This window comes from Pleurodeles waltl, chromosome 9 (assembly GCF_031143425.1).
Source record: "Pleurodeles waltl isolate 20211129_DDA chromosome 9, aPleWal1.hap1.20221129, whole genome shotgun sequence".
Taxonomy (NCBI): Eukaryota; Metazoa; Chordata; class Amphibia; order Caudata; family Salamandridae; genus Pleurodeles; species Pleurodeles waltl.
The window spans coordinates 15,887,176-15,900,822 of record NC_090448.1 but is presented as its reverse complement, the minus strand read 5'-3'; the positions used below and the strand labels follow the sequence as shown (position 1 = coordinate 15,900,822).

General features: G+C 46.6%; 1 protein-coding gene across 2 annotated transcripts in view; it reads right to left on the bottom strand.

Annotated features, from left to right (window-relative positions):
- Nucleotides 1-13,647, bottom strand: part of PLXNB1 (plexin B1) — a 363,371-nt gene that overhangs the window by 83,889 nt on the left and 265,835 nt on the right. For both annotated transcript variants that reach the window (XM_069206118.1, XM_069206119.1), the window contains exons 16-18: nt 8,174-8,325; nt 6,147-6,252; nt 3,807-3,943 (exon numbers count right to left, since the gene is read on the bottom strand). In XM_069206118.1, coding sequence (XP_069062219.1) covers nt 3,807-3,943; nt 6,147-6,252; nt 8,174-8,325 — 395 coding nt within the window. The remainder of the gene's footprint in view (nt 1-3,806; nt 3,944-6,146; nt 6,253-8,173; nt 8,326-13,647) is intronic.

The window sequence follows — 13,647 nt, the reverse complement described above, 5'->3', positions numbered from 1 at the left end:
AGCTCTCAGCTGTAACCAGCTACCTCCACCTCAACACAACCCCAGAACTCTCAGCAGTAACCAGCTACCTCCATCTTAACACAACCCCAGAACTCTCAGCAGTAACCAGCTACCTCCATCTAAACACAACCCAGAGCTCTCAGCTGTAACCAGCTACCTCCATCTTAACACAGCCCCAGAACTATCAACAGTAACAGCTACCTCCACCTTAACACAACCCTAAAATGCTCAGCAGTAACCAGCTACCTCCATCTTAACACAACCCCAGAACTCTCAGCTGCAACCAGCTACCTCCATCTTAACACAACCCCAGAACTCTCTGCAGTAACGAGCAACCTCCACCTAAACACAACCCCAGAACTCTCAGCTGTAACCAGCTCCATCCACCTTAACACAACCCCAGAACTCTCAGCTGTAACCAGCTACCTCCATCTTAACACAACCCCAGAACTCTCTGCAGTAATCAGCTACCTCCACCTAAACACAACCCCAGAACTCTCAGCTGTAACCAGTTCCCTCCACCCTAAAACAACCCCAGAACTCTCAGCTGTAACCAGCAACCTCAACACAACAAAAGATTTCTCAGCTGTAACCAGCTACCTCAACACAACCCCAGAACTCTCAGCAGTAACCAGCTACCTCCACCTCAACACAACCCCAGAACTCTCAGCAGTAACCAGCTACCTCCACCTCAACACAACCCCAGAACTCTCAGCAGTAACCAGCTACCTCCACCTAAACACAACCCCAGAACTCTCAGCTGTAACCAGTTCCCTCCACCTTAACACAACCCCAGAGCTCTCAGCTGTAACCAGCTACCTCAACACAACCCCAGAACTCTCAGCAGTAACCAGCTACATCCACCTAAACACAACACCAGAACTCTCAGCTGTAACCAGCTACCTCCACCTTAACACAACCCCAGAAACCTCACCAGTAACGAGCTACCTCCACCTAAGAACAACCCCAGAACTCTCAGCTGTAACCAGGTACCTCCACCTTAACACAACCCCAGAACTCTCTGCAGTAATCAGCTACCTCCACCTAAACACAACCCCATAACTCTTAGCTGTAACCAGCTACCTCCACCAAACACAACCCCAGAACTCTCACCTGTAACCAGCTACCTCCACCTAAACACAACCCCAGAACTCTCAGCTGTAACCAGCTACCTCAACACAACCACAGAACTCTCAGCTGTAACCAGCACACAACCCCAAAACTCTCAGCTGTAACCAGCTATCTCAACACAATCCCCAGAACCCTCAGCAGTAACCAGCTACCTCCACCTTAACACAACCCCAGAAATCTCAGCAGTAACCATCTACCTCAACACAACCCCAGAACTCTCAGCTGTAACCAGCTACCTAAACACAACCCCAGAACTCTCAGCTGTAACCAGCTACCTCAACACAACCACAGAACTCTCAGCTGTAACCAGCTACCTAAACACAACCCCAGAACTCTCAGCTGTAACCAGCTACCTCCTCCTAAACATAACCTCAGAACTCTCAGCAGCCACCAGCTACCTCCATCTTACCACAACCCCAGAACTCTCAGCAGTAACCAGCTACCTCCACCATAACACAGCCTCAGAACTCTTAGCACTAACCAGCTACCTCCATCTTAACACAACCCCAGAACTCTCAGCTGTAACCAGCTACCTCCTCCTAAACATAACCTCAGAACTCTCAGCAGCCACCAGCTACCTCCATCTTACCACAACCCCAGAACTCTCAGCAGTAACCAGCTACCTCCACCATAACACAGCCTCAGAACTCTTAGCACTAACCAGCTACCTCCATCTTAACACAACCCCAGAACTCTCAGCAGTAACAGCTACCTCCACCTAAGGACAACCCCAGAACGCTCAGCAGTAACCAGCTACCTCCACCTAAGGACAACCCCAGAACGCTCAGCAGTAACCAGCTACCTCCACCTTAACACAACCCCAGAACTCTCAGCAGTAACCAGCTACCTCCACTTTAACACAACCCCAGAACTCTCAGCTGTGACCAGCTACCTCCAGCTAAATACAACCCCAGAACTCTCAGCTGTAACCAGCTACATTATCACAACCCAGAACTCTCAGCAGTAACCAGCTACCTCCATCTTAACACAACCCCAGAACTCTCAGCAGTAACCAGCTACCTCCATTTTAACACAACCCCAGAACTCTCAGCTTTAACCAGCTACCTCCATCTTAACACAACCTGAGAACTCTCAGCAGTAACAAGCTACCTCCACCTTAACACAACCCCAGAACACTGAGCAGTAACCAGCTACCTTCATCTTAACACAACCCCAGAACTCTGAGCAGTAACCAGCTACCTCCATCTTAACACAACCCCAGAACTCTCAGCAGTAACTAGCTACCTTCATCTGAACACAACCCCAGAACTCTCAGCAGTAACCAGCTACCTCCATCTTAACACAACCCCAGAACTCTCAGCAGTAACAGCTACCTCCACCTTAACACAACCCCAGAACTCTCAGCAGTAATCTGCTACCTCCATCTTAACACAACCCCAGAACTCTCAGCTGTAATTAGCTACCTCCATCTTAACACAACCCCAGAACTCTCAGCAGTAACCAGCTACCTTCATCTGAACACAACCCCAGAACTCTCAGCAGTAATCTGCTACCTCAACACAACCCCAGAACTCTAAGCTGTAATTAGCTACCTCTATCTTAACACAACCCCAGAACACTCAGCTGTAACCAGCTACCTCAACACAACTCCAGAACACTGAGCAGTAACCAGCTACCTCCATCTTAAAACAGCAACAGAACTCTCAGCAGTAACCAGCTACCTCCATCTTAACACAACCCCAGAACTCCCAGCAGTAACCAGCTACCTCCACCTAAACACAAGCTCACAGAACTCTCAGCAGTAACCAGCAACCTCCATCTTAACACAACCCCAGAACTCTCAGCAATAACCAGCTACCTCCATCTTAACACAACCCCAGAACTCCCAGCTGTAACCAGCTACCTCCACCTAAACACAAGCTCACAGAACTCTCAGCAGTAACCAGCAACCTCCATCTTAACACAACCCCAGGACTCTCAGCAATAACCAGCTACCTCCATCTTAACACAACCCCAGAACTCCCAGCAGTAACCAGCTACCTCCACCTAAACACAAGCTCACAGAACTCTCAGCAGTAACCAGCAACCTTATCACAACTCCAGAATTCTCTGCAGTAACCAGCTACCTTCATCTGAACACAACCGCAGAACTCTCAGCAGTAACCAGCTACCTCCATTTTAACGCAACCCCAGAACTCTCAGCTGTAACCAGCTACCTCAACACAACTCCAGAACACTGAGCAGTAACCAGCTACCTCCATCTTAAAACAGCAACAGAACTCTCAGCAGTAACCAGCTACCTCCATCTTAACACAACCCCAGAACTCCCAGCAGTAACCAGCTACCTCCACCTAAACACAAGCTCACAGAACTCTCAGCAGTAACCAGCAACCTCCATCTTAACACAACCGCAGAACTCTCAGCAGTAACCAGCTACCTCCATCTTAACGCAACCCCAGAACTCTCAGCTGTGACCAGCTACCTTCATCTGAACACAACCCCAGAACTCTCAGCAGTAACCAGCTACCTTCATCTGAACACACCCACAGAACACTCAGCTGTATGTAGCAATTCACAGGAAGCCCGTGACCTGCACCCACTCCGCTGTATGGAAGACATGTTTGTGAGTCACAATAACACACATCTCAGTACACCAGGGGTGCCAGCATTACCCAGAGCACCAGCAAACTCTCTCTAGGACAGAACAACCTTACATGTGGCAGGGAATGTCTCCGACCAGCACGCTGATCTCACTGGGGCGCCCCGTCAGCAGCTTGGAACCCATCAGGGTGAGGCAGGTACCCCCAGACTTCGGACCTCGAAGGGGGAAGATAGACTTCAGCTCTGGGTTCTGAAAGGAAGGGAAGCAAGAGTGAGGAAGCCATTGAGGGACTAATGAATGAGATGAAAAGGGGCATGTGAGGGAAATTACTGTGGCGGAAAAGGGATAAAAGGGGGCAAGAGGGTGGGAAAGGGTACAGAGAGAAAGGGCCAGAGCAGGAAAGGCCAGGGGAAGGGATGGGAAAAGAAGAAGGTGTGGAGATACAAGAAGATTTAGTTAGGGGTGGGACGGGACAAGAAAATAGTTGTCAGAATGGAAGAGAGACAAACCAAATTTTACATCAGCATCAAAAGCTGAGCCTGGTAAAGATGAAAAATAACAGTGTTGTGGTGAACAGAGGAAACGGGAATATTCATTTCAGGGATCAGGAGAACAAACATTATGTAGGTATTATCCATCCCCCCCCCACCTCAAGGGAGGGGTCCTTCAAGAGTCCACCACATCAGCTTTGCAGCAGAAAAAGACATGCATGATTGAGGTTCCTGGTAAAATCCTGAAATAACCGATCGCCAACCAACAAAATGAAAAGTACACCAGCAGCAGAAATGACAGGCTGTGGGACTGTAACTGCTAAACAGGCTGGTGTAAGATCAGGGACTGCTAGCGATGCACGTTTATAGCAGTGCTTCATTTGTGCTTGTTGTTTCCGGTGCGGAGCATCAGTACTTATTTTTGAGGGGCAGCGCTTATTCTTCTGCCCCAAGTATTTACTGCGAGCAAAAGACACATATGGGAAAGACGGGGGAAGTGAAAACTGAAAATGTGTCAGAAAGGGAGAAAGTAGAAAGCTGCAAGAGTGAGGGAAGGGGCAGGAAGTGGCTGTAAACGAATTAAAGTGGCCCGAGATGGCTTCAGGATTACACTGCCTCAGTATTCGGTGCTCACACATATAATTGCAGCAGCCGCGTGTTTAAGACGAGGGCTTTGGGCACCGGCACATTTTTATTTGCAAATTAAGCACTGGTTTATAGACAACTGTCTTCCTGCTTTCCATGGTACTTGTCGATAAATCCGATGACCCAAAGCCCTAAATCACTGAAACGTTCTAGCAATTAAGGCCCATATGTATGAAATGTTTCTGCATTTCTCAACGGGCCGAATCACAATTTCGGACCGTTAAGAATTGCAAAACTCCCTTTTTAAATGTACAAAGGGTACTGTTGCATCAGTAACTGCGATTTCTACCCAGTAGAAATAACAATTTCTCAGTGACAAAAATAGGAAATCGCAAATAGGCATTTCCCATTTGCAATTTCCTGAGCACATGTACAGAGCATTTCCTGAATGCAAAATGGGATTTAGGAGATGCAATTACCATCGACTCCAATTCCATGGTAACCATGCACAAAATGGGAAAAGGCACCCAAAATGCACTTTTTGCAGTGCGTTGAAGCACGCACTCGCCTTTACGCAGCCCCGATTATAAGCTAAAACATTTGTGTGTTTTTTAACTTGGATTTTCTCATTTTCCATCACAGGTACATGCCTAAAGTCCCAATGAGTAACGATGTTGCTAAAAATAAATGAGTGACTGGCATTGCCACAGACAGGATGGTAAAACTGGGCAGCCGTTATATGGGGTGCACATTTCACCTGTGGTACGAGCCAGTGTATGTGAGAACCGGGAAAAAGCAGAAAGTCTGATTGTGCTGCACCTTTTTAAAAAAAAAACAAAAAAAAAACTGACTTCTAATAAATTGTTTCTAATGTCTTCTTTCTAGAACTTGCCAACCACTTTTTTTATGTGTTTAATTTTGCGCTAGTCATTCTGTTTGTATTCTTCATGTTTGCAAACATGCCCTCTCTTTCATAGGAAGGAGCTATGCACCAAGGATTGAAGTGGTTTGTGGGAAAGGTGGTGGTGTGACCACGTATTATAAGGGATAAAGCATTCAGAGAACTTCTAAGAAAGCACAAAGTGTGCAATGATGCAACGATGAGCACACTGACAGCCCTAGAGTGCTGTGCACATCCTCCTGTGGGAGCAGGATATTGTGAGTACACGACAGGTGAACCTTTTTCCAATGCAGATAAGAGGTGCTGCCTCACTCCCTGCCCAGAGCCTCAAGGCCTGCACCAGCTAGTGAGAAGCTAAGCAGCCTCTCCCATTCCCAGTCACAGACCCACAATGGGTCAAGGATCCCAGCATGCATCCTTGAGCTAGGGTCACTCAGGGCTGAAAGAACTGGCAGGAGGCTTCGACCAATCTTACCTGATATGTGAAGATCTGAGCAGAAACACCATGGCCGCCTCCAGGAACCTCCACAGCGACATGTCCCGACCGCTCGGGCGAGCTCAGACCTGTGGTGCATACAATGCTGTAGATGACAAATTGGACAAAGATGTCACTACCTGCATGGCTGAGGGGGGACCCCATGATGATAAAAACCAAAGTGCAGACCCAGGGTAAGGCATATGAGGAAGACTGCCATCCCATCAGCAACCACGGATGAACTTTTCCCTGACGCAGGTGCGTACGTACTCAAGATGAGAGCTGAAGCACTAACGCATCAATTATCTGAATTATCTGAAGACCAGCACACCGTCGGCTGAAATTATCAACTTTTTAACGGAACACGTTTTGCCACAGACGTGTGTCACAGTGCTCCTAATAATCCGCACTGCTATGTGTGGTGATATCAATCAGTGGTGTAGTTAGCACAGTGACACACTTCTAAAAGAGTCCGTTTATACTTCGGGCCTGATTCACGAAGGTAAACTTACACGTTCGTCCTATCTTTCTATGTGCAGAGTTCGCCACGCCATCTGTGGAGTCTCCACCCTCATACACTTTGTATTAAAATGCAGTTTTGTCAATACTGGAAAAGCGTAAACTTACACAAACGTGTACATTTACCTTTGTGAATAAGGTCCTTTCTGTTCACAAGTAAATATGATGAAATATGTAATGCTCAGCAAACTCTGAACATCTCTGGCACCAGTTGTCACCCTTTACAAGTCTCCCTCCCACCTCTTTTCCAACACAAAATCATAAGCAGTTCTCAGACCCCTGGATGCACAATGACCCTTGTTCTGTCTTCCTTCAATGCCAACTCCTTAAGGAGCAGAGACCGTCAGTATAACATATTGACTGAGCATGTTAGCCTTTGAGCTAGTTCAGCGGGTTGAAGTCTGAGCAAACTACAGGTTATTCGTTTGAATGAGGCAGGGCTAACTTTGCTTCACATCCTTCCAGGTTTGATAAAGTAAGCACCAATTTGTTGGACAATCAATATGTCCAATGCAAGGAAACAACTCCTTTGGTGGCATGGGCAATATAAAGATTCATTACTACTATAAATATTATTATAATACATGGGATTCTGCAATCCCTGTATAAATGCCTGTCTCTAATTTCTTTATAATCGTGACTTATTACGCACACAGTTGCCAAGTATAAAGAAATTACATCGGAACTCAACTGCAATTGCTTATTACAGTTGAGTTCTGATGTCATAATGTCCTACTGCCAGCAGCAGAGGTGAAAGGCAGGTCAGGTCATGGAGCATAATTTAAGCAGCTGTTTAAAGCAACTGAAAATGAAAGGTTGCTTTTCTTTCTGTTCTGTTTTTTAACACCACAGTGCCGCGCAGAAAGTAGATATTTATGTCAAGATATTTACTTGTTTGTACTCTTTGGGAAATTAGAGAAAAGCTACCATCTCTGCATGTTTCTGCTGTGCCTTTTTTACACTGACTTCTATTCAATTGCTTCTTGTATCTTTTTTCTACGAGCCAACAACCTTTTTTGATGTCTTTAATTTTGCACAAGTGATTCTATTTTTATTCTTCATTTATGCAAACATGCTCTTTTCATATGAAAGATCTACACAGCAAGGAGTTACGTGGTTTATGGGAAAGGTGCTGGAGTGACCATGTATTATATGGGATAAAGTACCCTCTGCCGTACATGATAAGGATACTGCAAGTCACCTCGGAGTTCCATAACCTTAAAAAGTGACTCGGCCTTGGGCCTCATTCCTCTTTAATGCGATGTAACTCCTTGGTGACTTGCAATATCCTTAGAATGTATAGAAGGGGGTACTTTATCCCATATATTATTATTACAGTGCACTACATGATTCCCACATAGCAGTGACTGAGATGCTAAAACAAAAGTAGGAAAGAGGACATTTGCCAGGAAACTTTATTTTTCTACTGAAGGGGAGGGCAGCGTTGTGAAGCCACATCCTTGGACACCCTGAGAAGAAGCTGTATCAGGCCCCCCTCCAAACAGTACCTGCTCGAGATCTGGTACTGAAGCGGGTCCACAGTACACGGTATTCCAGCCACAGTCACAGTATTCATTATGTCCTCGTGCTTCTGGCCAAGGTTGGAGCCAGTGATGGTGATTCTTGTTCCCCCCTCGATCGGTCCAGAAAGTGGGTCAATCTGCAAGACAAAAACACCTTGGGTAAGCTACCGCCTCTTCCTGCAAAAGCGAGAAACCAATCTAGGGCAAGGACTGAGCCAGGGATCTAATGAGAAGTTCTATAGTCTGCAGCAGAGAGGGGAGAGACATTTAAGTACCCAGTTCTATCAATGATATGTACAGTGGCGGAGGAAAGGAGAGGGGTATTGTGCAATCATGTAAAAGCTCACTTTGTCATTTGAATGTTGTGCTCCCAGCACTGGTGTGGCATTGTAGCGACCAGTCTATCCGCAGGCCAGAATCTACAGGTAGGTCAGGAAGTTGTTTGGGTTCCACCTGCCCTACAGCTGAAGAGCTGGATATTATGTGTATGTGGGCCTCAGAAGTGCTCTGAATGTGTCTCTGTGGACATGATAAGTCCTCTGTGTGAAGCAGAGTCACAGAATCTTGCTGGATTGATTAGAGTGTAAAGGTATCATGCATTGTTTTATAAAGATTTACTTTAACAAGACATTAGATACGTCATTGACTATTGGGAGCAGATGCCGGATCGAGTTCACAAGCTCACCAAGTATACCTTAAAGTTGGTTCCAAGAGAGCACATGGGCTGTGAACTGAGTTGTGACCAGTGCTGGAAGCAGGGAATGTCAACATATTAATATCTCTCCAGATGATGAGGTGGCCATTTGGGTGTCTACCAGTAAACGATTCAGTAAGGAAATGCCTGTTTTTGTCTGGTCACCCCCACGGTTTAAGACTGATGCTGCTGGATTCTCGACTCTGGGAGTGCACTGAGGCCTGCTAACCAGACCTCGGGCTAGTGCTCTCACCTTAAAACATGTATACTTGATTCGCTTATACCCAATTTGGCATAGATTAACTTACTTCTAAGTCCCCAGTAGATGGTACCAGAGGTATCCAGGACCTTTAAGCTAGAGTGTCCCCTCAGGGACTGCATCACCTGTTGTGCCAGCCTGAGTGGGGCAAGGTAAAGCATGGCTCCCACTCTGCTAACTTGATTTTGCCATTTTAAGCAACGGCAAAGCCCAAGCGCCCTTTCTAATGTGTATAAGTCACCTCTACAGAAGGCCTATTGAGTCCTGAGGGTGCAGCATATAGGAAAAATAGAACATGTGTTTAGCATGTTCTAGAAGTATAAACCAGCAACTGTTTTTTTTTTTACTGTGAGAGAGATTGGTATCTCCATTAGTGAGTAGAGGCTTACACGCGGACATCTCAGTTGTGCTAACTTCTGACTGGGACTACCAAAGTAGATGCCTCAAGGTATCAAACAACTCACTGCATTAAGCCTGACTTGATGCCCAGGTTGAAAAATAATGTAACTTGTTGACAGATGCAACTTTTAGAAAGTTTCTGCTCTGTGGCCAAAGTTTTGCTAAGGCTAGCCATGAGACAGCCTTCTGCTCACCAGGGGAGACATGCAAATGGGTCCTGGGACAGATAACAATAGAGGCTTGTCACTTGAGGTGTTACCTCCTCCCGGAAGGAAGCTAAGTGGGGTGTTAGCCCAAAAGACGAGCTTCAAAGGGGAAGCTGCCTCTAAAAGGCTAATGGTAACCACACTTGAAAGGGGCTGCTCTTTTGTTTGGGTGGACAGGTTGATGTCGAGGACAGACAGGGGGAAACGTTGGGCAAACTGGTTTTCCGGTGGGCAAGTAGCCCATAGGTAGCCACCCCTCTAGGGCAGACTACTGAGCTCTTGAGGATGGCAGAGAAGTTCTGCCATCCTGCGAGTGGGCAGAATGGCACCTTCTGGGACAGCAGGACGTCACACTTTGAAGGACGTTGTCATCAGATGGGAGGGGACCTAGTAGCCCATTGGCTAGTGACCGCGACCTACCCCGGAAGGCAGTTTCTAGGCATAAAAAAGGATTGTACGACGGAACACCGATTTCCTAAACAACTAGTGCCTTAACAACGAGGTCGGAACACCGACCTCGTTGCTACTACTAATGATTTTACCACGAATGCCTTAACAACGATTTTCGTTGTAAAGGCATTCCTGATAAAAGCATTACTAATATGCACCATTGACCCTACGTCCCTCACCCCACCCCCTCCCCAAAATCAAAAACGCCCCACCCCCCCCACCCCGCCCCAAAACCTAAAACCCCCTGACCCCCACCCCCACCCCAAAACCAAAAACGCCCCACCCCCCCAACCCCACCCCAAAACCTAAAACCCCCTGACCCCCACCCCCTCCCAAAAACGCCCCACCCCCCCAACCCCACCCCAAAACCTAAAACCCCCCACTTACCTTAGTCGACCCCTTGTCACCTGCGTCCTCCTCCTTCGCCAACTCCCTTCTTTGTACCTTAACCACGCATGTTCGTAGTTCAGAACATACGTAGTTAAGGCACAAAATAACGGAGTCGTGGTTAAAAAAAGCGTTGTTGCGCTTTCGTTAACCACGACTTCGTTAAAAAGACGTCGTAATAAAGGATGTTTCCCATAAACCACTGGCACCCTGGAATCAGATCTCACTTGACTGGAAGAAGAGGACCAAAGAAGGGCTCCCTGCTGACTCTGGAACTGGCTAAGAAGAGGCTGTACCAAATGTGGACGGCACCTGCTGCTCCTTCGGCTAGGAAAGCGAAGGACTGTGCCTGCAGTGTCCTACTCATGGAAAAGTCATCCCCAAGGCCAGCTTGAAGCAGAGACTCCAGTTGCCTGACCTTCCATTCTCAGTACAGGGCCACAAAAACTTGAAGGTGCCTGCAGGGGTGAGTTGGTAGCCCAGATCACTGTATCGCTGCTCCTCACCGCCCTGCAGCCCAAGAGACCATGGCCTGATGCTCAAAGGTTGCACCCCAGTCTTCTGGACCAAGGAGAGTCAACGGAATATGGATTGGCGACTGGACATCTGCTGACCCAGAGAGGACTTTGAAGGACGTTGAACTCTATGGCCAGAAACACCTCACCAGGACCATGGACCAAGGAGTAGCCCCAGGAAGACACCGGTCAACTGCCTGGCATCTTCAGCATCCTTGAGCATCTGTATCCCTTGCATCAGGACCACTCCATAGATGTCAATGGCAAGAAGCCATTGATGCTGGAACTGGATGGAAGATCGCTTGCTTTAAAGGGTTTACTTTTTTGTTGGACCTTGCTGGTCTCCACTGACTAGCTCCCAGCCGAATGTGGTTGTCCAAAGTAACGCAAAGTAACCGCATACCAACCTGTATACGTTTTCTAGACAAAGTTTGTGCCAAGTTTGTTGAACTTGCCAATGCTTCTTTGTGGTTAGGTGAAAAGTCCTGATTTACTGTTTCTTGCAAAATCTATCTACCTAGAACCATCCAGTGGATCTTTTTTATATTGGTGTCCATAACTTCATAAAACTATACTATATTTTTATAAATTGGTGTTGATTTCATGAGACCTATGTTCTCTTTTTCTTTAATTGTTTTGGTGCTTTTTAAATGTTTTACACTTGCTCCCTGTGTAAGGCTGCCTGCTCAGAGCCACAGCTACCCAGAGTGGGCTAAGGTTTAACAAACAAAACCTAACTGCTCCTAAAGGGGTTGGTACTGTGCTGCACGGTGACGTCACACAACCACACCATATAACACAACCCAGTCCTTACAGTCTCTATAGCTTTATTGCCAGCCTTGACAAGGAGTAGTCTCAAGCACAAACTGAAGAACTGAGGGGGTTAATCCGATTCACGGTCACGGCTGGTAGTCATCCTCCTTATGATAAGGGAGCACTGGTCCTATCAATGAAGTCATCAGGAGATGAAGAAGCCTTCAATGATATTTACCGGTCCACTGGAAGCCAGGAGAGTTTGCAAGATGGATGGTCTGTAGTCCCATGGAGATGAAGAGGCACCACAAAGTAAGAGACAAATCGGGTTCAGCTTTGTTAAAGAGGGCATAAGAACGGGGACACGGGGTTGGTATCCGTAAATGTAGCTTTATCTTGCGTAGATATCTTCTGGCTTACTTAGGATTGCATTACCGTTCTTTTCTATAATAACAGGATTTACATCTTGACACCGTTTTTAGTCCACAAAGGGGGACATGCTTGCCTTTTTAGATCGAGGGCGCAAGTGCTCCGACGTGTTGTCATCTATCTGTGGGCTTTTAACCACGCCCACCGCACGCTCATCACTTTCACTCGTTCGTGGGCTTGCCTTTTGAAAAGCAGTTGCTATCATTGGTAAATGCTTTACGTTTGTCCCTCCTTGGGCAGTTTTGTTACCGCCTTGGTCATCGCCCCTGTAACATGGATAATTGCACTTTGCTCATATGTCTGACTGCGAGTGGACTTATTTTTCCTCTCGTCTCTCCTTTGTCATACTCTTGGTGGCCGTGGCGCTTTGAATCGGCTCCCTTATGTCAACTGTTTTACTTTTCATTTTCAATTTATGTGGCAAGAAAAGTCCAGTTAGGAATTTACAACGCTGATAGTTCTAACTGAAGCAAACGCAAGACCCATTGCATTGCAAATGCTTGTTTCAAGTTTGGGATTTAAACTGAAATCTTAGCTTCATTGCTCTGCAGCCCTCTTTGCACTTTTCTCTTTAGCGCTTGGTGTCAATTCCCCTGCATGTCATCGCTCTAAGGAGATGCTTAATAGTGACAAGTCATCCAAGAGAGGTGGCATCACCGATGACTTTGGAAAGGAATGTAACTATTTGGGAACGATAATCCATTTTTTTTATAAAAAAGGTAATTTGAAAATACAAAAAGAAATGGTAACAATGTTACTTCCGAGGGTGCTATGTGGCCATGCACAAAGGTCAAGTATGCTATTGTTCGGTGTGAATTAAGGGGGTCTACAAGTTAGCACAAAATGGTAAAATACAGAACTTATGAGGCCTTTTTGGACTTGTTACTAGTTCTCAGTAAGGTATCATTCTAGTAAGGATATTTCCCAGATGGGCTTCCTAATCTGCCCCGTAAATGTGATTCTTGAACTTTGAGGTGGTTTGTGGAACCTTGAGAGCCAACGTGAGCCTGTTCGCCCGTGAGCTTTAACTTGTAGATATGCCAGGGGCCCAGATTGTAAATCAATTGATGGGTGAGTTAAAGCAATGTTAAGGGCCATGCATAACTACACCAACAGCCAATGCAAGGATCTTAATCCTGGTGAGACGTCACCTCTGGTCGAACAACAATCTAGCTGCCATGATCTGTACCTGCTCATACAGTATATTAGGCTCACGCAGAGGAAGCATCTACAAGGCACTGCCAAGTGCTCAGGAGGAAGGGACCACAGCTCAGACCAACGGTGCCCTAGGCCTGACAAACAGATGAGAGGCTGCTTTTGCAGAAGATTGAAGTGACTTATCTTGGTTAACCGTGAAGGATGTTTTA